Source organism: Bacillus rossius, chromosome 1, assembly GCF_032445375.1.
Source record: "Bacillus rossius redtenbacheri isolate Brsri chromosome 1, Brsri_v3, whole genome shotgun sequence".
Lineage (NCBI taxonomy): Eukaryota > Metazoa > Arthropoda > Insecta > Phasmatodea > Bacillidae > Bacillus > Bacillus rossius.
In genome coordinates, this window is record NC_086330.1 from 373633739 (window position 1) to 373659511 (window position 25773).

At 38.0% G+C, this 25773-nt stretch overlaps 1 protein-coding gene across 2 annotated transcripts in view; it reads left to right on the top strand.

The window, feature by feature from the left end:
- The window catches only part of LOC134528509 (type II inositol 1,4,5-trisphosphate 5-phosphatase), a 48907-nt gene that overhangs the window by 16718 nt on the left and 6416 nt on the right, over positions 1-25773 (top strand). For both annotated transcript variants that reach the window (XM_063362187.1, XM_063362188.1), the window contains exons 8-16: positions 6336-6498; positions 12522-12700; positions 13324-13545; positions 14062-14197; positions 16525-16704; positions 18134-18230; positions 18831-18968; positions 20637-20734; positions 25421-25604. In XM_063362187.1, the coding sequence (XP_063218257.1) occupies positions 6336-6498; positions 12522-12700; positions 13324-13545; positions 14062-14197; positions 16525-16704; positions 18134-18230; positions 18831-18968; positions 20637-20734; positions 25421-25604 (1397 nt within the window). The remainder of the gene's footprint in view (positions 1-6335; positions 6499-12521; positions 12701-13323; positions 13546-14061; positions 14198-16524; positions 16705-18133; positions 18231-18830; positions 18969-20636; positions 20735-25420; positions 25605-25773) is intronic.

Here is a 25773-nt window from a genome sequence, read left to right on the forward strand (position 1 = left end):
TGCACCATTCCAAGTGGTTCCCCATTAAGGGCGGTCTTGAGGTAGGCCAGTTTTTCCACTGATGATATATCAGCATTGTTGGCTACCAGGGTGATAAATAAATTAGAGAAATTAGCCCACTGCTGAGGGCTCCCATCAAACTTGGGAAGAAAGATTTTTGGAAGAGCCACACGAGATTTGCTCACCTGAGTAGTGGGTGTGCCTGGTGATACTACCTTGACCTCCTCAATGGCTTCCAATGTTGACATCACTTCGAAATATTTTTCTTCAAAGTCAGCCAAGCGTGCGGTGTGCGCCTCAGCATCGAATCCATCTTCGGTCGTTGCGGTTGTTTCAACGATGACGAAGTCCGTTTCGAACCTTTCTCGGACGCAGTGAAGGTCGCGCGCTGTGGCGCGAAACAAATTTATTTTTAAGCTATCACTGGGAACCATCTGCGCGAGATCAAAGGCTCGCTTAATACGACCTTCAGCAAGACGGATGCGCACCAGCGCCGACTGCCCTTCAGCCATGGTGATTGACTACCGAAGGGTTCAACGATCGTTTTCAAATGAAACGGAAGACATAACCTCAACCTAGAGGTTAGAGTCGTCGAACGAACTAGTTAACACGTTTCAACCACAGCCGAGACACTGATCGCTGCTCCCGCCAACCAAATAACGAGCACTTCAGAGTCACAAACTGTTAGTCAATGTGCGAGAATTCACTTCACACGAGGCTAACAACGCCGCGATAGCACGAACGAAAAATTACACAAAAAACGAAAAAAACGAACGAAAATACCGGAACTAGATCCGGCCCGGAGGACCAAAAATGTTCATTAATGGACTATAAAACAGCGAATTGCACAAAACTATTTAATTTGGCGACCGATGTCGCCAGATAGCAAGAGTACCCGATAGCACCACTTACCACCATGCCTTTGTAGAACAACTGACTTCCGGAGGAAGCAGGGCAGCCAACTCACAGCAGCCAAGTAGCAGCGCCACTATCGCCAGCAGCGCGGCACGCGAGATTCAAAACTCAAGTGTGTTGACCAATGCCAACAATGTTTATAATGTCCAAGGTCTATTTACACGGAAACTATACAATATACATAACAGCGACCAACCGGGAAAACCGGGAAAAGTCAGGGAATTTTGCCAGCAGGGAAAAGTCATGGAAAAGTCAGGAAATTTTTCAAATAGTCAGGGAAAAAATTAAATCTTGTCTAAAGTTCCTGCTGCAGCATTTTACAGCTTAATATTATTCATAGTCTTTGTTAATTGTATGTATCGAATTATTAACTGAAATTCTGAATACTATAATTTATACGAAGTTTGACATTTTAATGAAGCCATTTTTGATGACGCGGGTCCATGAAAAACACTTTGCTGTGTTTGCGTTGCTGATAACAACTGGCTGGCGCGCGCGCGCAAGCATTGTATTGCCACCATAGTAATGGTACGTGTACCAAATTATTTTATGCTTACTAGTTTTATAACTCATAGTACACCGATATGACAGAGATAGTTTTATTTTTGTTTCTCGTATTATTGGCAACTGTGGTACAAGTACACGAACGTTTTGGGATGAAAACGTGTGTGTTTTTTTTGTTCCCAGTCGTGTAGTGCTTCTCTACGTTTTATTTTTCAGATGTACTATTTATTTTATTTTGCTGTCCTCTTTGTGTAAACGTTTTGATTAGTGGTGTGTACAGGTTTTCAGTATTATTTAGTAAACTAGTCGGGCTTTGTTCTGAAGATAAAAATGAGAGAATATAAGTAGAAGACAAAGATGAAGAAAAAAAAACATGTGCGCGGGATCAGATATGAACGTGTGGGCTTGGGAAGAATATTGCCGTTGCTGAAAGCTAAGAGTAAAGGTGAATAATGAGTTAAAGTGTTTATTTGGTTATATTAAAATTTTTAGCCCTTTACTTTTATGGAGTAAACCATTTTTTAAATTAATTCCAATACAGGATAAGAAAAGTGAAAGGTAAATATTAAGAGTAGCTAATCATTAGACTTGCGCATAATAGTTCGCGACCGGGAGCGCTCCTTTAATGCTGGAATCACAATTTCCTGACGGCCCCGACACGACAGGCCCGACAAGTTCAATAGCCAATGAAATACAAGCTCGCCGTGACATCAGCCCGACAAAATACGCACCCCGACGGCCCGCAAGGAATAGATTCTATTTCTAATTTCGTCGTGTCGGGCTGCCCGACAGAAAAGAAGACGGCAACGGAAAGGAAACAGTACAGAACTAAATTTCAAAAATATTTACCTACTTGGTAAATCTTTTTGCTGAAAAGTGAAATTTCGTTTTACGTGTGGGTGAATTGAAAAATTTGTAGCTTGCCTTAAGGCCTTTTCACAATACCGCGATGCGACACGATCTGGCGACGCGATGTAGCGAAGGCAGCGACGTAAATATATGTCGCCAGCTAGTGCACTTCATAATAGCGCGACACGATCGCCATGCAGCTGGCGAAAAAAACCGAACCAGCCTGCACTCTGCTGGGGATATTTTACAACATGGTTGAAAACAAAAGTTTTTGGCGGTAATATTCAGATTGTTGTTATTATATTTGTACACTGACTGACTGGTAGAAGCATTTAATTATGGATAGGAATCGCGAAGCCCATAATATATTTCTAACCAAGCATTATTTTTCTCCGTCTGATAACAATATTTGTTACTATAAACATCGTACAAACACGGCTTTTTCTGAACTTCATCAATCAGACGCTCTTCAAAACTCATTTAAATTGAACAAAATCCACGTGTTGTTTAGTAACATTACTTAGATGCATCAATACATCATTTCTTAACTCTTGTTTTCAGTTCTTCTTCTTCTTTACCACAATCTTGTTTCTGATTGGCTGTTATTTCTGACGTCATTAGCGACATCGCCGAAGCGACGAAACAGCCTCGTCGCCAATTGAGCTGTCGCCCATCGCGGGCGATGTAGTTGTGATTGGCTGGTTTGGTATGACGTCACGTCACATCGCGTCGCAGTATTGTGAAAAGAGCTTTAGTCTGTTTGTATAAACATAAACAGTTATAATCGTGTTTATGGTTAAAGACGTTAGTTTATAATCCATCTTTTAACATTTCGTTTCTTTTTAATTCTTCGCACAGCTAACATCAGGAGTATTTTTCTTCCCCTCACTGACATATCTTTATCTTGTTTCCTTGTAACTATAATAAACTACTCTTTGTTTTACGAATCAACTTAACCTTACTTCGTATCGCAAACGACTAAATGTTTTTTTGCACTTCAACTGTCAATAATAAATAAAAGAGCCTACTTTGTTTTTAGCGCATTCTATAATGCATTTTAATTGAAGTATTTAGCTTGGCACGATTTGCCGAAGGCCAAATTGAAAATCGTCGGGTTATTTTTGTCGTATTGTGACCCTACGCTTTTAAATCTGTCGTGCTGAGATGCTGCACGACAGTTTGTCGGGCCTGTCGTGTCGGACCCGTCGGGGCATTGTAATTCCAGCTTTAGTTCGCAGCTCCTTGGCGAACTAGGTCGCTCTTTTAGTTCGTCCGCTCCCATCTCGAATTCAAAGAAGACAGGTCACAGATAGTTCGTTCGCTTTGCTACCGCTACTGCAGGCATCTTCTTTGTATGTTATAGTAGTTATTTTTTATAATGATCAGTGTTGTGAACGCTTAGATTATTATCCTTTTTTGGGTTATTATACATCAAATGAGTAAATAAAACAATAATTTTTACATAATTGGGTAAAATGGCGTATATAACAGTTCTGTTTTTAATCTTAACATACACTATAATCGAAATTTTTTTTAAGTGTTAAAAATATTCAACAAAAATGTGTTATTATTTACAGGCAACAAAATTGCGTACATTATTAAGAAAAAAGACCCATTACTCTTCTAATTTGTTACCTTACAATTAGACATAGAAAAACTAATCAAAACTCTTAAGTAAGATTGTTTGCTAATATTGCTTAAGAATGTGTATGTTCATTAGGACCTATATATAATTCACTAAATATTAGGAATTTCATCATCACTTAACATACACTATAATCGAAAAATTTTAATTTCTTAAAGCTATTATAGTCTGATTATGGTTTGACATATATTTGTGTATGTTATCTGATAAGTTAATTAAAATGCAAAAATAAGAAGGTTTTACGCTTAAAAAAAATTTGATGAAATTGTTAGGCATGGTCAGGGAATAAAAATAATTGTCCTGGAAAAGTCAGGGAATTTATTCTTTACAGTTTGGTAGCCACCCTGTTACTGCTTACGAATGTTGCCTTGTTTGGTAGCAAATCCAATCGTTTGTCACTTAGAATTTACCAGAATTCTTTTGATTCCTCCCTGGAATGGTGTGAAATTTGTGTCCTAGAAAAAACAATTTTAAAAAAAATATATTAGTCAAAGGGAATGAATCACTGTGGAATGACTAGATGATTGAGTGGATTAGAAATGTGTTTTACAGTACACTTGCCTTTTGAAGTAATAATGTCGATGAATTAGGGCATGGTTTGAAGCAGTGCGATCGTGGATTCAAAGTAGTGCTCTTTATCGTCTGCGTGAGTTGGCAAACGGCACTTCAGTTGCATTAAATACAATGCAGTAAATCAAAATATGAGAATCCAAAAAACAATAGCTTACCATTTTCTTTAATAGCTATTCATTTTCTTAATTGCCTATTATAACTTGAGCCTAATTAAAATGGTATAGTGATTTATATTACGTAGAAATATTTTTGATGCCTGTGTTAATGTTATGCCTCACCTGCAAGTCAGCAGCAGCTCTGGTGAGAGAGACCAAAAGCTTTCAGAGCAAGTTTACCTCATGTCTACCAGGATGCGCTAGTGGCAATTCATGTGGTTGGCAGTTTATGTGTTGTAGTTGGCAGACTTGCATTTAGCAAAAAACGTTATTGTGAATTACGTTAGCAGATTGACATTGTGCGAGGGGCTATGCCCCAAAAAACACCCGATGCAACTTTCCTCTTTCCTTTCCCCTGCACCTTTCCCAGTTTCGTCTGTTGTCCGTAGCGTGTGCTACAAGTGGCGTGCAGCCAATTTTTGAATAGCGCATCAACCCTTTGAATATAGTGGGTGGCTTCAGTGACACATGCCATTAAATCTGTAAATAATAACAATCAATTTTTTTTCTTTTTCAATCCCTAAGGCTATGTTTCTTTCAGTGGATGTTCACATGATTAATATGCAAAGTGGACTAGGACATTTTTAGAACCTACCCCTGGTTGGGAATATTTTTTAACTACCCATATTTTATCATTAATATTAAGTGTTTGTGTGCTTCCACTAACTTGGTTATTTTTTTGCTGGCATAATAACTATGTCTTATATTAGTTAAATAAGTCCTTTTTTTAACTGTCATTGGCGTGGACGTGAAGAAACTGACCAGGCACCACTTTGTGCTTGTTCCGCCCCAGTCGGGCTCTACCGACCCCCGAGGCAAGACTCGCTCATCACACCGGAGGACGTCATTTTTTGCCATTGCTAATTATTACTTCTGTTCCTTTAAATATCACCGGACAAAACTGTTGCTGAATATCCTCGGTGCCTGTCTCGGGTGGCAGACTGCTTCTGTATTTAATTCTTCTCCAGTTCTAGGACTTGGAACTAACGCAACCTTTTTTCCGTTCAGCCAAGAGGGTATTGGTGGCATGGGGCAGGGTTCGGCAGACCGCGGCTCGCAAGCCGCATGCGGCTCTTTTCGTGGAATTTTACGGCTCTGCAACTCACCGCTATGCCACAACACCAAAAAAAAAAAAAAAGGTTGAACAAAATGAAACGGCACAATCACAACACATGTCTTCAACCTGCGTGTTCGCACCCTACCATCGCATTGCCGCGTTTCCCCGCCACCACGCTCGCCCAGTTGCTTTTCTTATTACAACACTCAAGTGATTTAAATAATTGAGGTTTTCTTGTCTTATCAGTAGAGCTCTACTATACCATATTTTTTTTTTACATTTACGTGTTTTTTTTTCTTCTTTCCAATTAGTCTTTATTTTGAAGACTTACGTAGAATTTATCAATACAATATTTTGATTTTATCTTGTTTTGTTTTTCGTCTTAAAGCATCATGTAGATGGAGAAAATTCATGTTGCAGCTCTCTAATAAATTTGGAGAATCTGTTTACTTCATGTTTGGCTCATCTCACTCGAAAGTCTGTCAATCTCTCTGTACGATCATGTGGCAGACTTTGTGGATATTTTGAACGTTCGATTTGATATTTGCTTTGCAATAAAAAAAAAAACTAGTATTGGCACAGGCACGGTCACCGGTGGCGAGAGTGTTTGTTGTGACGAGACGTGTGCCGCACCCAGGAAGGCGGTGATGACCGGCTTGCACCCGAAGGCGCGCTACCACAAGGTGGCACTGGTGCGGCTGGTCGGCATGATGCTGCTGGTGTTCGTGCAGGAGCAGCACGTCGCGTACGTGCGCGCCGTCGCCACGGAGACCGTCGGCACCGGCATCATGGGCAAGATGGTGAGACGCCCGCGCCGCCCGTGTACCGCGTGGTCATGCCTGTCCTCTCTAGTTATACATGCATTTGTGAATTAATGAGGGGGAACAATCTCCTAGTTATACATGCATTTGAAATTTAATGGGGGGGGAACAATCTCCTAGTTATACATGCTATTGTGAATTAATAGGGGGGGAACAATCTCCTAGTTATACATGCATTTGTGATTTAATGGGGGGGAACAATCTCCTAGTTATACATGCTATTGTGAATTAATAGGGGGGGAACAATCTCCTAGTTATACATGCATTTGTGATTTAATGGGGGGGAACAATCTCCTAGTTATACATGCATTTGTGAATTAATAGGAGGGAACAATCTCCTAGTTATACATGCATTTGTGAATTAATAGGGGGGGGGGGAACAATCTCCTAGTTATACATGCATTTGTGAATTAATAGGAGGGAACAATCTCCTAGTTATACATGCATTTGTGAATTAATAGGGGGGGGGACAATCTCCAAGTTATACATGCTTTTGTGAATTAATAGGAGGGAACAATCTCCTAGTTATACATGCATTTGTGAATTAATGGGAGGGAACAATCTCCTAGTTATACATGCATTTGTGAATTAATACGAGGGAACAATCACCTAGTTATACATGCATTTGTGAATTAATAGGGGGAACAATCTCCTAGTTATACATGCATTTGTGAATTAATAGGGGGGGAACAATCTCCTAGTTATATATGCATTTGTGAATTAATAGGAGGGAACAATCTCCTAGTTATACATGCATTTGTGAATTAATAGGAGGGAACAATCTCCTAGTTATACATGCATTTGTGAATTAATAGGGGGGAACAATCTCCTAGTTATATATGCATTTGTGAATTAATAGGAGGGAACAATCTCCTAGTTATACATGCTTTTGTGATTTAATGGGGGGGAACAATCTCCTAGTTATACATGCATTTGTGAATTAATAGGAGGGAACAATCTCCTAGTTATACATGCATTTGTGAATTAATAGGGGGGGTGGGAATAATCTCCTAGTTATACATGCATTTGTGAAATAATAGGAGGGAACAATCTCCTAGTTATACATGCATTTGTGAATTAATACGAGGGGACAAACTCCTAGTTATACATGCATTTGTGAATTAATAGGGGGGAACAATCTCCTAGTTATACATGCATTTGTGAATTAATAGGGGGGGAACAATCTCCTAGTTATATATGCATTTGTGAATTAATAGGAGGGAACAATCTCCTAGTTATACATGCATTTGTAAATTAATAGGAGGGAACAATCTCCTACTTATACATGCATTTGTGAATTAATAGGGGGGAACAATCTCCTAGTTATATATGCTTTTGTGAATTAATAGGAGGGAACAATCTCCTAGTTATACATGCATTTGTGATTTAATGGGGGGGAACAATCTCCTAGTTATACATGCATTTGTGAATTAATAGGAGGGAACAATCTCCTAGTTATACATGCATTTGTGATTTAATGGGGGGAACAATCTCCTAGTTATACATGCATTTGTGAATTAATAGGAGGGAACAATCTCCTAGTTATACATGCATTTGTGAATTAATAGGGGGGGGGAAACAATCTCCTAGTTATACATGCATTTGTGAATTAATAGGAGGGAACAATCTCCTAGTTATACATGCATTTGTGAATTAATAGGGGGGGAACAATCTCCTAGTTATATATGCATTTGTGAAATAATAGGAGGGAACAATCTCCTAGTTATACATGCATTTGTGAATTAATAGGGGGGAACAATCTCCTAGTTATACATGCATTTGTGAATTAATAGGGGGGGAACAATCTCCTAGTTATATATGCATTTGTGAATTTATAGGAGGGAACAATCTCCTAGTTATACATGAATTTGTGATTTTTAGAGGGGGAACAATCTCCTACTTATACATGCATTTGTGAATTAATACGAGGGAACAATCTCCTAGTTATACATGCATTTGTGATTTTTATAGGGGGAACAATCTCCTAGTTATACATGCATTTGTGATTTAATAGGAGGGAACAATCTCCTAGTTATACATGCATTTGTGATTTTTATAGGGGGAACAATCTCCTAGTTATACATGCATTTGTGAATTTAATAGGGGGGAACAATCTCCTAGTTATACATGCATTTGTGAATTAATAGGGGGGGAACAATCTCCTAGTTATACATGCATTTGTGATTTTTATAGGGGGAACAATCTCCTAGTTATACATGCATTTGTGAATTTAATAGGGGGGAACAATCTCCTAGTTATACATGCATTTGTGAATTAATACGAGGGAACAATCTTCTAGTTATACATGCATTTGTGATTTTTATAGGGGGAACAATCTCCTAGTTATACATGCATTTGTGAATTTAATAGGGGGTAACAATCTCCTAGTTATACATGCATTTGTGAATTAATAGGGGGGGAACAATCTCCTAGGTATACATGCATTTGTTATTAATAGGAGGGAACAATCTCCTAGTTATACATGCATTTGTGAATTAATACGAGGGAACAATCTCCTAGTTATACATACATTTGTGAATTAATACGTGGGAACAATCTCCTAGTTATACATGCATTTGTGAATTTAATAGGGGGGAACAATCTCCTAGTTATACATGCATTTGTGAATTAATACGAGGGAACAATCTCCTAGTTATACATGCATTTGTGATTTTTATAGGGGGAACAATCTCCTAGTTATACATGCATTTGTGATTTAATAGGGGGGAACAATCTCCTAGTTATACATGCATTTGTGAATTAATAGGGGGGGAACAATCTCCTAGTTATACATGCATTTATGATTTTTAGAGGGGGAACAATCTCCTACTTATACATGCATTTGTGAATTAATACGAGGGAACAATCTCCTAGTTATACATGCATTTGTGATTTTTATAGGGGGAACAATCTCCTAGTTATACATGCATTTGTGATTTAATAGGAGGGAACAATCTCCTAGTTATACATGCATTTGTGATTTAATAGGGGGGAACAATCTCCTAGTTATACATGCATTTGTGAATTTAATAGGAGGGAACAATCTCCTAGTTATACATGCATTTGTGAATTAATAGGGGGGAACAATCTCCTAGTTATACATGCATTTGTGAATTTAATAGGAGGGAACAATCTCCTAGTTATACATGCATTTGTGAATTAATAGGGGGGAACAATCTCCTAGTTATACATGCATTTGTGAATTAATACGAGGGAACAATCTCCTAGTTATACATGCATTTGTGATTTTTATAGGGGGAACAATCTCCTAGTTATACATGCATTTGTGATTTAATAGGGGGGAACAATCTCCTAGTTATACATGCATTTGTGAATTTAATAGGAGGGAACAATCTCCTAGTTATACATGCATTTGTGATTTTTATAGGGGGAACAATCTCCTAGTTATACATGCATTTGTGATTTAATAGGAGGGAACAATCTCCTAGTTATACATGCATTTGTGATTTAATAGGAGGGAACAATCTCCTAGTTATACATGCATTTGTGTATTAATAGGTGGGAACAATCTCCTAGTTATATATGCATTTGTGATTTTTATAGGGGGAACAATCTCCTAGTTATACATGCATTTGTGAATTTAATAGGGGGGAACAATCTCCTAGTTATACATGCATTTGTGAATTTAATAGGAGGGAACAATCTCCTAGTTATACATGCATTTGTGAATTAATAGGAGGGAACGATCTCCTAGTTATACATGCAATAGTGAATTAATAGGAGGGAACAATCTCCTTGTTATACATGCATTTGTGAATTAATTGGGGGGAACAATCTCCTAGTTATACATGCATTTGTGAATTAATAGGGGGGGGGAACAATCTCCTAGTTATACATGCATTTGTGAATTAATAGGAGGGAACAATCTCCTAGTTATACATGCATTTGTGATTTAATAGGGGGGGGGGGTGAACAATCTCCTAGTTATACATGCATTTGTGAATTAATAGGAGGGAACAATCTCCTAGTTATACATGCATTTGTGAATTAATAGGGGGGGGGGGAACAATCTCCTAGTTATATATGCATTTGTGAATTAATAGGAGGGAACAATCTCCTAGTTATACATGCATTTGTGAATTAATAGGAGGGAACAATCTCCTAGTTATACATGCATTTGTGAATTAATAGGGGGGAACAATCTCCTAGTTATACATGCATTTGTGAATTAATACGAGGGAACAATCTCCTAGTTATACATGCATTTGTGATTTTTATAGGGGGAACAATCTCCTAGTTATACATGCATTTGTGATTTAATAGGGGGGAACAATCTCCTAGTTATACATGCATTTGTGAATTTAATAGGAGGGAACAATCTCCTAGTTATACATGCATTTGTGAATTAATAGGGGGGAACAATCTCCTTGTTGTACATGCATTTGTGATTTTTATAGGGGGAACAATCTCCTAGTTATACATGCATTTGTGAATTAATACGAGGGAACAATCTCCTAGTTATACATGCATTTGTGATTTTTATAGGGGGAACAATCTCCTAGTTATACATGCTTTTGTGATTTAATAGGAGGGAACAATCTCCTAGTTATACATGCATTTGTGATTTAATAGGGGGGAACAATCTCCTAGTTATACATGCATTTGTGAATTTAATAGGAGGGAACAATCTCCTAGTTATACATGCATTTGTGAATTAATAGTGGGGGAACAATCTCCTAGTTATACATGCATTTGTGATTTTTATAGGGGGAACAATCTCCTAGTTATACATGCATTTGTGAATTTAATAGGGGGGAACAATCTCCTAGTTATACATGCATTTGTGAATTAATAGGAGGGAACAATCTCCTAGTTATACATGCATTTGTGATTTTTATAGGGGGAACAATCTCCTAGTTATACATGCATTTGTGAATTTAATAGGGGGAACAATCTCCTAGTTATACATGCATTTGTGAATTTAATAGTTATACATGCATTTGTGAATTTAATAGGAGGGAACAATCTCCTAGTTATACATGCATTTGTGAATTAATAGGAGGGAACAATCTCCTAGTTATACATGCATTTGTGAATTAATAGGAGGGAACAATCTCCTTGTTATACATGCATTTGTGAATTAATTGGGGGGAACAATCTCCTAGTTATACATGCATTTGTGAATTAATAGGGGGGGGGGGGAACAATCTCTTAGTTATACATGCATTTGTGATTTTTTTATGGGGAACAATCTCCTAGTTATACATGCATTTGTAAATTATGTAATAGGGGGGAACAATCACTCAGGAACTTCTTTGCAAATTAAAGGGTTTTCTTTATTATAAAAAAAAAGATTAAACAAGTTTTATAATTTAATACTTTTAAAAATTTGAACTACATGTGTGTGTGAGCGTACGTGTAATACTTTTTAAAGAGGCCAAATAATGTAATACTAGTTGGTATTCATCAAGCACGCCACTAGGGCAAGTGAAGCACGCAATGTCGCAACTACACAACTATGTACTTGAATTCAGATAAAGCCTAATTCTATACAGCTGGACATTTATACACTTCATTTAGAAATCAGTTCCGTCACCTCAGTTAAATGTGCAGTATTATCCTGATGTGGTGACATTGATTTTAATTTTTAATTCACCTTTTTTCCATTTCCATTCCTTTTACTTGTAAATCAGTCAAATACTTAGATAAAAGTAATACGTTAATGAGCCAGTAAATAAACTGTACGAGATAAGTAGAAAGCTGCATGCTATTTTGAAAATGTGCATTCACTGCTGATGCATAAAAATTCTCCTATTTGTGCACCTGTAATTGTGGTGCCTGCTAAGTTACGTATAAAGTTGCAGCTTACATAGTTTTAGTTTGTTAATGTACTGCTAATTTCAAAAGTTGAGTCATGCGATGGTCAGGTTTTGAATTTTGCATTGGAAATTCTAGTGTGCAGTACAATTCTACTTTGGTGTGAGTGTTATGTTTTGATGTGCGATGGTTCACGCGAGTGAGTGGATCGTGTGTGATGGCAGGGAAACAAAGGGGGAGTCGGGGTGCGTTTCGAGCTGCACAACACGTCCTTCTGTTTCGTCAACTCCCACCTGGCGGCGCACGTCGAGGAGTTCGAACGGCGCAACCAGGACTACCACGACATCTGCTCTCGCCTGAGCTTCACGCGCTTCCTGCCGCCGAAAGGCATCAAGGACCACGAGTGGGTTCCAGCTCAGTACGCAGGGTGTATCTGTAGGAATCAAACACCGATCATTGTATCCTTGTTAACGTGGTTTTCAATAGTTTTAAAAATCAAGTTTTTTTTTTTTTTTTCACTATCTTCATATCTAATTATAATTTTGACTTTAATTTGCATTTCGTTATTCATGTTTTTACCTTATGACATCTGAACTAGGAGTTTGCAAGCATTTATCATCATATAAATTGTTACTTGAAGTCAAGCCCTACAGTGAGTGGGGGAAATGGAGGTATCCCAAGAAAATGCTCTTGCGACATTCACCCCCAACTCCCATTTGTAAGAACGGCAGTGGTGTTTTAATATGTCTGATTGCTTGTCTAGCACCAAAGTGGGCTCGAAACCACTTCGTTTGTGACGGATGTGGCAGATTTTGGTTCTCCTGTTTTCTCTCCCATTCAGTCATTCCTTCGATGCTTCATCTTTAACTCCCACATCTCATAATCTCTAACTAACCCAATGTCAGCGGGACATTACGTCCTGACTCATTCATCCCACGTGTTGATAATGGGGCCCTGCTGCGTTTGGAACCTTACTGGGCTCGAAGACGGCGGGCTGGCGAAGCAACGTGGTCACGTCGGTTGCAGCCAGGTGTACTGGCTGGGCGACCTGAACTACCGCATCACGGACCGCGACGCGCGCGAGGTGAAGGACTACATCGACGAGGGCAACTACGAGGCGGTGCTGCAGTACGACCAGCTGAACCAGCAGCGGAGGCTGCGCGCCGTGTTCGTCGGCTACCGAGAGGGCGTCATCAACTTCCGGCCCACCTACAAGTACGACAGCGGCTCGGATAACTGGGACTCCAGGTGTGACCCCTCTTGTTGATCATTCACGTTCAACATTCATTATTCTTGGCAAACGTTCTGAGTCCTAGTATAGGTGCACAATACATGCGAACTCAGTAACTCGAGTATCCTTGTTTGGCACGATAATTACATGTTGTCAGTTCGTAGGGACTTGTCATAAAAATTTTTGTTGCTTTGAGCTAATGTGAGCACATAGTGTGTTGATACAAAGATACAAAAGAACAAAATGTATTTCTCTCTTTCTCTCATTTATGGGAACATAGTTCCACGTTTTATCAGTTACAATAATTATTTTTTAAAAATTTTCTTGTAAATAAAGGAATATTTTAATTATTACTACGTATTGACAAATTGTGGGGGGGAAATTGTAACTTACAATGATAGAGACCACAAAATTTACTGATATTTTGGTAGCTTTCTTAATACAATAGAATTTAATGTTAATTTTTTTTTTTTTTCTGTTAAACATAAAATGCAAACAATATACATGTAGTATGTGTGTTCTGTTTTTCCAAGTGAAAAGAACCGCGCCCCCGCATGGTGCGACAGAATACTGTGGAAAGGAGAAGGCATTCAGCAGGTGGCGTACCGCAGCCATCCCGAGCTGAAGATCAGCGACCACAAAGCCGTCAGCGCTGTCTTTGACTCGCAGGTCAGTTCACGCTGTTGCCATCTCGATGTGCCTGTTGCCGTATTCACCTGCGTACAGGTTGCACATTTTAATGCCGATTTTTAGTTTTAAAAATATAGTGTGATCTTTATGCGAGTTTTTATTTGGGTTAATTGATAATAATATTGCACTGTGTGGTTCAACATGGGTGCAAATAACTTTGTTGGTTTTTAGTAAATATAACCTTATGAGTAAGTGTAATTAGTTTAATCAAAATATCTTTGCAGTAGTGTGAAGCTCTGTGAGCAGCACACATCTGCCGTGTCCACCTTTCGGTGCCGGCAAGTGATTTGTCTGCCGTGCTGTGCTGTGCTGGCGAGGCAAGGATGGAAAAATCTAAAAAATAAACCAGCCAGACGGAGACAGAGGTAGCAGTCTTCTCCTTTGTACTTTTGTTACGTAAGAGGGGTCTGGGGTGGTTTTAAATTCGGATTTGGCGGGGGGAGGGGGGAGAGAAATGGGCCACCTCTCACCCTTTCATACTAAAACAAACAAAGGACAGATGGTCAACACCAGTGCTGTATTTTCTGCACACAAATAAGCTGAGACACGTAACACAAAGACTTCACCTGTATCCATGGAACTTTAGTGGACAGGTAAATGGTGTGATCCTTACTGGAGGCTAGAGGGTCACCCTTAGGTTGAAAATGTTATATTTTTTCCCCAAATTACGATTCTGTTAGTTACTACTTTGCCATCTACGTGCTAACTTCTCTCCACCTTTGCCTCAAGGGAAGATTGTCATGTTCAGAAGTGTGTTCTGGAATAATTCAGTATAATAGTAGGGAGTTAGTCACATTTTACTTGCTGTTCTGTACCTTCACAAAAGATTATCCCTAGCGAATCTGTCATCTGGGTATGAAAATATGTGGGAAAATAAACCCCAGTGGACCAGCACACTACCCGGGTTTATGCCGCATGCCTGGGGCATAAATACTAAATATAATGCCTAAAAACAACTGAAAAGCGAAGGTTGATATTTAACTGCGGCACGGCCCCCTGGTACCCAGATGTGAAGTGGCCCGCCCTTAAGCACTCATGATATAACACACAATGAACCACATAAATAATCTAATATATATTTGAAAAGACACTATATTTAGAAAATAGACTATTAAAAACCACACTTACATATACAGTAACCCAACCAACATAATGAACGCCAGTGAAAGTACAGTCACAAGGTTTTTTAAAAATAAAATAATTGAATATCAAAATTAATTACCAGAATATTACTACTGATAAGATTATAATATAAATACCAAATAAGGTCACCGTGACCTTGAATTTAAATAACCAGCTGATACCTTCTGTATGACAAAATATAATATTTATTTCTTCAAAAAAAAATTTCATAAAAGCTTGGGAGGGCAGGGTTTTTGCAATGTTACAAGATACATCAGGTGCAGGATATCAGTAAGCCTCATGACAATTGGATTTGTTCTTGAAATGTTTGAAAACTAGTTGGAGTGTTAAAAAAATAGAAAATCGTGGGAAAGTGTTACAGTATTTACTCGCGTAAAGGCCCCCCCCTTTTTTTTTCCAAATTTTCAACTCCGAAAAAGGGGAGGGGGCCTATACGCGAATTTGGAGGAAAAAATAGATTTTTCTTTTTTTCAGGTATGAAAATCTAACATTTAATAAAAGCAAAATGAAATACCGCCACAACTTATTTAAACGCCAATTAAATTTTGATTAAATGAAACAGCTGGCGGAACGACTGGCAAGTCGTGCGTCTTTGTTCTAATGAAGGAGGGTGGAGGAGGCAGCGACGCGGCAGGAGGGAGAGAGAGGCAGCGCTGCGGCGGTGGGGAGAGGCAGAGGCGTGGCTTTACCTCCCTCCTGCCAGCTAACCAACCAACCAGACAAGCCTGCTCCACCCACTTCCCTTCCTCCTTCACTTCCCCTCTTCTTCCCCTCTTCTTCTCCGACAACACTGCACATCAACACAAGCGCGCGAGTCCATCTTTCTTTATCTTTATGTCGTTTGAGATAGGACTAACTGCGTACATCTGTCACGCCTCACGACGGTTCTACGGAGAGCGGACAAACGATAATGCCAGTCTCTGTACCGCTGCCGCTTACAAAAATCACCTCCCGCCGCTCACGACACACGGCTTGCTGTTTGATGCATGCCAAGCTGCCCTGCCCTCAGATGAACCCAGAAAAACACATTTTTAAATTTTTTCTCAATACGCGGGCGGGGCCTTCACGCGAGCAGATACGGTATTTGTGATTGGTCGTGGCGGTATTGAAATCGCAGTATGAGATGGTGGTGCCCCTGTGCGAGGGTCGTGCGTGCGTCGCAGGTGCGCGTGATCGACGCGGTCAAGTACCGCCGCATCCACGAGGAGGTGATGAAGAAGCTGGACAAGCTGGAGAACGAGTTCCTGCCCCAGGTGATGGTGGACAACACGGAGGTGATCTTCGACACGGTGCGCTACCTGGAGGGGCAGAGCAAGGAGCTCATCGTCGCCAACACGGGGCAGGTGAGGGGCGAGGCCGACCCACGTGCATGAAGTCACTTTCTTGGAAATCAGGGGACACGCTAAACGTATTGGTGTGCCAAATGAAACTCTATGACGGTGAAACTACACTGGAATATATTTGTAAACTAAAATAGTCATTGGAAAGAGTAATTTCTAGTTTTAAAAAACCTAATGATACTCATATGACAACAATTAAAATATCAGTACTACCAAGCATGGGCGTCACGGCACGTAAAGTTTGGGGGAGAACATCAAATAAATTTATTTATTTAAATGCTAGTACCTCCGTCGAGTTGAGTATAAAATGTCTTGTTTATTTTCAAACCATGCTTTCAATGTTATTTTTATTTGACATCTGATCTACTACTATATGTCATCATCACTGTAAATACATGTATTTTATAAACATGAAAATAGTATAAATAAAACTACTGGATGTACTTGTTGTACTGCAGTTAACTGTTAATGACACCCGATTCGTTACAATAAATGCACTGAAAAATATCCTCAAACCTTTTTTTTTACTTTTATATTAATTTAAAATGATGTTTACCAATGCTAACATGTGTCCATTGAAATGAATATTGCAGTACTTATTCACTACTAAACTAAATAAATTGGTGAATAAGTAAGTAAATAAATGAAGAGTAAAGAAATTATAAGTAATTAAATAAAAATATATTTAGTTTCTATCTTTTTTTTTATTTTTTATTTTTTTCAAAGATAATAAAATAAAAGCAGTCTACAGTTGATACCATTAGAGGCATTGTTAAATGCCTGCAGAGAAACATCATAAGTAAGTCTATAAGTTTAATGAGTGTGGTCTTTTCATTGCATATTGAATTTTTGATTCATATGGATAGTTTTGTCAAATAAGATAGTGACCAAAAGTCAGCTTTAAATTTGAAAATATGTTGGCATGCCATTTGTGTTTTAATTTTTAATAACAATAAAGATGAAAACCACTATTTATAATGACAATTTTTTTATGCCATAAAATAGTGGCTCTATTAATAGCTCTTGTTATTCTTAATATAAATAGGATTGTTACATAAGTAAATAACTTATGTGTGTCACCAGTTACTCTTACTTGGATTGTGTTTCCTGTTTGATCACACAGTTAAGTTCTCACTTTACTGTTCAATCAATATTTGTAAGGTTTTATCCTTATAATAAAGATTGCAGGCTTTCGCGACCATTGTCTGAAGTATCTTGGCTTTTGGGTTGTAGCCGCGTCCAAGGTGACTATATCACCGACGTTTCGGTCGACATTGCAGACGCCATCATCAGTAGGTAACTCTACCCTGATGATGGCGACTGCAATGTCGACTGAAACGTCGGTGATATATTCACCTTGGACACGGCTACAACCCAGAAGCCAAGCTACTTTATCCTTATAATGTTGTGAATATTTTTCTTGCTTCCTTAGGTACCTGTTACGTTTGAGTTCATCAAGAAGCTGGATGACTCAAGTTACTGCAAGGATTGGCTGAGCATTGAACCTTATGCAGGTTTCATAATGCCAGGTATATTCATCACCGATAAAAGGTTTTAATGCCTTCCATTATTATTTTACAAAGTATTAGTATACGCTGAGTAAAATACAGAGCCAGTCAATCAATACGGCTTCTGCTAAGCTTTAACGTGTCAAGGGGGACTGAAAGATGCCTTTCAACAGTTTTTATGCCCTTTTTTAATGTTTTAATGTTTAATATTTCATAGACCAAAACATTTTGTATTATTGTAGATTGTAGCAGTAATCATACCCAAAAATGAATTAAATTATAAATGTGAATGACTTCTCAGGGGAAACTAATTATAGCAGTCATGTACTAATAACTTCAGACATTCCAAAAAATAAAATTTATATCCTTTGCTTCAACGAAGCCAAATTTTGAAAACTAAACGATATAAAATTTTTATGGCGTGAAAACTGTTGCTACCAAGATGGCTTCCTGTGGTTCCTATCTCTCACCCGTAATAACCTATATTGTCGATAGCATGAACCGGTACCTAACCTTAAGAATCGGTAGAAAATGATTACTTTGGGCTTCTACTTGTGTAAAGGGCTGTGAAAGATGTGTTGTATTGGTTTTTGCTCGGATGCAAACCGAACTTCTGTGCAGGCGAGAAGGCTGACATTAAGCTGGAAGTGTACGTCGACAAGTCATCGGCTTTCAAGCTGAACTCCGGGGAAGACAAGCTGTACGATATACTGGTGCTCCACTTAGAAGGCGGGAAAGACATCTTCATCACCGTCACTGGTTAGTGCAGCTGCACGCTTTTGTTATTTCTCTCTCTCTTTTCTGAAGTTGTACTTCTTTAGGCACGTTACGGAAAAATTTATGAGAGAGTACTTTTAAATGCGCGCGCACCATGTAACGAAATTTTCACAGGAAGATGGCGAACCCACGTTTATGAACATAAACCCACTTATAGTCACTTTCTTAAAAATTAGGAGTCATGCTAAACATATTGGTGTGCCAAAGGAAACTTTATGACAGTGAAACTACCCCTAAATATATTTGTAAACTAAAATAGTCTTTGTTGTAAAGAGTAATTTCAAGTTTTAAAAAAAACCTAATGATACTAGTATGACAACGATTATAATACATATTCGCCTTACAATCTTTTGTCAGGCTTTGTAGCGTAGTGGTTTCTGCCAGGCTTTGTAGCTTAGTGGTTTATAGTGCACTGTTAATAAACTAAAGGAACATGCTGCAAAATTCGGCAGTGGAAATTTTTAAAACTTTTTTTTTAAATTATAGATTACTTACTGTATTATACAAATTGTACTTTTTTTTTATCAAATATATATGAATACATTTTATTTATCATATTTCTATAATAGTATTAAATATATAGCTCAGTCCATTGGATTGATTATTTCATACCAGGTAGGCCTACATCCAGTATTTTGACTTCAAGTAAGAAGTATTTTTTTCATTTTTATCAGAGACATTTCATTACATAGTTTAACCTTTCGCTCTGCAAATTGAATGATTTGATGGTCAATGTAACTTCTCCGGCAGCGAATTCTAGCGGCGAGATTTCAAAATAGTTCAATGTCTTAAATCAAAAAGAAGTATAACTTTTGATGTTATTTTCTTATTTATTTTTTTATTTTAATTTTAATGTTTAATAAATTTTCCGCTGCAGATTGGAAATATATATTATCAGAAACTTAATTAGATCAAACTGTATGTATTGCTTGCTTTTTTCTGAAGTCTTTATGTTTTATGTATTAAGTAGGTAATAGTATTGTGTAGACAGTTTGGCATAAGTGTAGCATGAGTTAAGGTTGATCGTGGATTGTACTGGACACAGTAAGTTTTGTTTCAGTATTTCATAATGTTAGTGGTTTAGTGCAGTGTTACTTCGAACTGATAAATTACTAGAGTTCTTGTGTGTGCTACACTTTTTATCTGTTATTTTAAATGGGGCAGGAATGGATGTGAAGCATGAAAAGGCGGGGGTAAGTATATGGCCGGAGGGTTTTGGGTGGTATGAAATATTACTCCCCAGTTAAATGGGGTGTTCAAAATTTTGAAAAATATTAGCCCCTTAAAAAATAAAAAGTTATTTTAATACATTTCTGACATCTTGAAAATTCATTACCAAAGCTGTAGAGTAGATTTTTGTCATCATCTCGATGTTTTTTTTTTTTTTTTTTTTATAGTTATGTGAGTGCTGTTTTTTTTTTGGGGGGGGGGGGGGGTGCTGCACTGATAGCCCCTCCCTCCTCCACTAGAAGTGAGTTCAAAAGAGCCAAGCTTTCAGCCGCAGGATTTTACTAGTAAACTTGGTATGTTGATATGCTTCCATATGGAATGCTGTTGAGAGTGGTGCTGAAGTGTAATTTTGCCTTCTTCTCTCGGTTGTTGTCCCTGAGCTGAAGTGCAGATGACGGTAAGGTTCACGTTCGCTCGCAGGCACCTACGAGAGGAGTTGCTTCGGCTCGTCGATCGAGGCGCTGGTGTACATCTCCGTGCCGGTCAGAGAGATTCCCGTGGGTCGGCTCATGGAGTTGGTACGTGGCTGCACAGCTTCTTCCTCTGTGTAGGGATAAGATCATATGGTGGATTGTCATAAAACCAAAATAACACCGAAAAGCATGTCGGTGCACCGTGTAACACCGAAATACACCAAAGTAATTAAATTAATTAGCATATTTGGACGTAGTTATGCAAAAAGGAACCAACCCACATGAAACCTATTCTGAGTATTTTGAAGTTAAAGTTAATTATAAATTGTAATTCTCCTATTAATAATATAATGTGGGTATAATAATGGTCTAGTATAAATACTGATATAATAATAGCAACGATGGTACGATCAACCTTGTACTATTTTATTTTATTTTCAAATAAAATATAATAAAATTGTGTGTTGGTTCCTTTTTGCATAACTACGTCCATTTAATTTAAACTCAACTAATATTACAAAAATGTAATCTTTTAATATATTAAATTCAAATAATGTAAGTTATGTAGCATGGAGTTAGTAGAAAACGTATGTCCTAAATAGATTAGAAAAATATGTATTTTTTTATTATATTGCAACTGTTATTAATAACTAATTTTTATGTAACAACATTGGTACATTTTTCAAACACACATATACTTGCTGAATTCTTTGTATTGTTCCCAGTGTAGTTTGACATGCTTATTACAAATTATTATATTGTAAAAGTTCGTCACGTATCAGTCAAAGTGATACTGTTTATGTAAAGTAAGTATCAGTGAACAAGTAAGTGTCGTATTTATTGTATGAATAAACAGAGTTTATAAAAAGTAAAAAAAAAAAAAAACTAATACAGAAATCTCCTGATTTGATAATGAAATTGGCCAAAAAGTAAAACCATATCATCTTGTCTGTAGGCATGCACAGTAGTGGATATTTTCTGTATCAATGGTTCCAAGCAGCTTTTGGAACAAATATTCTACTACAAGGTTGCGTGGCACTGTATCATATTAAACATAAATATTCCTTTTTTTTTCTACATGACAATCATTTAGTGGTTTTACCAGAAAAAATATATATTTGAATATTATGTGCCATGTTCCATGTAAATTCTTCCTTACAGTTTGAAGATAGATTCATATTCTTAAAAAATTTTCATTCTAAATTTTGCACTTAAAATGTGACTTTACAGGGTTTTTGTGCACTGTAGAGTCTCGCATATCCAACATTCCGTGTAGTCCGAAATCAGGTGAAGCGACCGACCGGACATAGTCTATTTTTAGCCTGTGACTCATGTATCTGATATTCATCCCTGCCTTCTATGCCGCTGTATGCTGGTATGCCCTACCTTTCTGCACACTCAACTTCACTTCCTTCGTAACGCACTACCTGTTCAGTGCAGTGCAGTTCATAATTTTGTGTGGAATGATTTATCGTGTGTTACATGCGTATGTGTGCCAGTTTCACCAATTTACACAAGTATGGTGACGAAAAGGAAGGAATTTGTTGTATCGATGGAACAGAAGAAACTTGAAGCAATCAGGAGACTCGACAAAGGAGAGAAATTGCAGAAGATAGCTGATAACTTTGGCGTTAGTTGGGTGTAACAGTAGGTGTCTGGGGGAGGGGGGGGGGGGTTAATGATCAGAAATAGCAAAATGGTGTGCATAAAGAGTTACGGAGGATGCATTTAAAGAAAGAAAAACTATGAAAAAGTTAGCAGAGCTTTGTATGTTTGGTTTACACGGGTCTGGGACAAAGGTGTGCCTATTCAGGGCCTATTTTACAGTAAAAGGCATTGTATTTTCGAAATGAATTCAATGAAGGGGACCCAGATCTCACAGCAAGTGTCGGTTGGCTCGACCGATGGAAGAAACACTACGGCATCCGTCAGTTGAGTGTTTGTGGTGAAAATCTGTCATCAAACTTTGAAGATATTGAAGCATTCAATATAATATTTCGGGAGTTTATTGAAACTGAAGATGTAACGGGTGATCAGATCAGATAGGTATTTAACAGTGGTAAACTGATGAGACAGGCCTAATTACAAAATGTTACCTAGTAAGAGTCTAGCAGCCAGAACTGAAACAGCAGCCCCTAACTACAAGCATAGTAAGGAAAGGTTGACTATTTTAGCTTTCAGCAATGCTACAGAAAACTTCAAAATGGAACTTGTAATTATTGGAAAGTCCAACAATCATAGAGCCTTTAAAACAATTTCAAAAGACACTCTTCCTGTAAAATACCACAGCTAGATGAGTGTGTGGATGGGCAATGAAATTTTTCAAAGACTGTTTTTTTTTTTTTTTTTAAGGAATTTATTTTATTTAAAAGAAGAGAAAAATATTACCCAGAAAAGTAGTTTTGTTGTTAGATAATGCACCAATGCTCCCTGATGCTGAGGAACTTCAAGATGGTGACATTAAGGCGATGTTTTTGCTCCCAATGTTACTGCCGTATGCCAACGTATGAATCAGGGCGTATTGGAAATGATTAAAAAGAACAACCGCGGGAAACTACCGTCTACATTGATAGAAGAAATCGATGAATAGCAAGACATGATTGACAAGTTGAAACACGTGAATGTGGAGGATGTTGCTTATTGGGTTACAGGGCCTGGGCTTGATGTAAGGGCTAGCTCAGACAACTGCCAAATCGTGGGAAAAGATGCTCTATAATGATGAAAGTGTGGACGCGGAAAGCACGGAAGCAGAAGAAACCATTCTACCTGAGGTGCAACGTGTTCCTGGAAGTGAGGATGCGTCTTTGCAAGAAGTCGAAAGTTGGATGGAGGCTGATGAGCAGCATGAAATAACCGACGGAGAAACTGTCGCTCTCATCATCCGCGATGACAACGAAAATGGAGATGAAGATCAAACACAGACTGTTAAACTTCACAGAATTTAACGTAACTACAGAGTTAAAGTTCTAGAGACTGAAATTCAATTTATTGAGCAACAAGAAGAAGCTACGGGAAGTGACATAATCATTCTGCAAAGATGGCGTGATTTAACATAGAAGAAATGGCTCTCATAAGGAAAACAGGCTAGAATAAAAAATTTCTTTAAATCCTTACAGGACTGAACTTTATAAGTGTAACATGTGGAACTTGCATCTTCAGACAATAATTTGGTAACTGTAAGTTCATTTTTTTTCAATTCATTTTTTCTATACTTTGTTATACTTGTAGAATATGATTACGATGTAAGATCATTGTGTATTATAGCATGTGTGTACAATTTTTTATGTTCCAAGATATAGTTTAGCTTAACGTTTAAGAAGCTTTTTTCTAGACTCCTCACTATTATCCAACATTTTCACTTATCCGATGTTGTGCCAGCCCCTTTATGTCGGATAAGCGAGACTACACTGTAACTATATTCTTGTTGGGAATATTTTCAAGCTTTTATTTAATACAGTTGACTGTAAATAGTTCAGCCCAATTAGCTAATTTTTGAGCATGTAAGAAGAAAATTGTACATTACATTTTAAGAACTTACAGCTGCTACCGGTCTTATATGTTATATAACAGTTGACTTATTGACAGGACTAATGCCACTTTTGCATGCACATCCGACATTATTTGTACTGCTGTTGTCCAAAAGGGAATAGAGAACAACTAGTTTTAGAATTACTTGGCTATACTAACCTGTTTTTTATTACGTTTGTATCCACTCTTACAACCTTACTGTGTTGGTGTTCTGTATTTCTCTGTTTTGCATTCTGGCATGATATTTTTTTTCTCTGCTGCAAATTTAAAAGTCGGGTAGTTAAAGTTATTTTCCCCCATGAGTATGCTAGTCAACAAGTTCCAGTCCCAAGTCCAGATTTAATTATTTTAGTATGTATCTAGTTTACGACAAAGTGCGTGGACAAAGAGGATTCTAAAATTTTCATTTTTTTCTCAGACTGATTCTGGTACAAATTAATTTTTTTGACGTGACGTCTAATAAATTGATAAACGCCGGCTGCACGCACGAAAAAGTGTCCCATTACGCACATTGTTCCGTTACGCTGTGTCCCGTTATGCACATTGTTCCGTTACGATGTGTCCCGTTATGCTTATTGTACGCTTGCGCCGCATCTATCTCTCTTCCACTCGATTGGCCTATGCGTCCGAGGAGAAGAAAGACAGCGGCAGCACACAACTTACATCTACAGGTGAACTGTTTCGTCGACTGTTTATAAAGTGAAGTGAAAAGTTAATGTGGATTTCATTGCTTATTACAACAACAATTTCGGCAATAAAGGTTAATTATTCTGGTTACTAAAAATCTGATTACTAGTATAATTTCAAGTATTTATTATTTTATTATTAAAAAAAGTAGCATCTGTCGGCGAGTGCAGTAATAATAGGTTATGTTACAATTGACTAAAAAATTATGGTGATTCATGTAATTGATGATAGATATTTGATTGCAGTTTATTTATATGAATACTTGTTCATAATTATATTTAAACTTTATAGCTAAATGCCAGTTTTTTTTTTGTTTTTTTTTATTATTATTATTACTAAATTGGCTAAATTGACTCCAATGATTTATATTTCAAATAGGATAATTTAGCAAATACAGCTTTTGCAGCAATGCATATAGTACTATTTATGTTGAAATAGTACTAAGAAACAGTTATTGTATTATGTATTGAATAGGGCACAATTATCAACTGTTGTATATAAAAAGAACTGAACTGGAAATAAAACCATGAAATGTTGTCGGTGAGTGGAGTGACGCAAAGCGGGGGTGGTGCGCAGGAGAACACGAAGGAGGTCAGCAGCCCCCAGGACCCGTACCCCATCCCGAAGGAGGTGTGGTTCCTGGTGGACCACCTGTACCGCCACGGCCTGAAGCAGCCCAACCTGTTCGAGCAGCCGGGGCTGCACTCGGAGCTGGTGGCCGTCCGCAACTGGCTCGACTGCGGCTCCCCGGACCCCTTGCGTATCCTTGCAGGCGCCTTTGTCGGCTCGGTTCGCTTCGATCCAGCTCTCGCGTGGCCAGTCTGGACAAGTTTGTTGTTTGCAAACGGTTATGGTGAATTGCGATACGATAAGCATGTCAATACACCATGTAACAACAGAATGTAAGTGAATGCACCATAGAACATGAA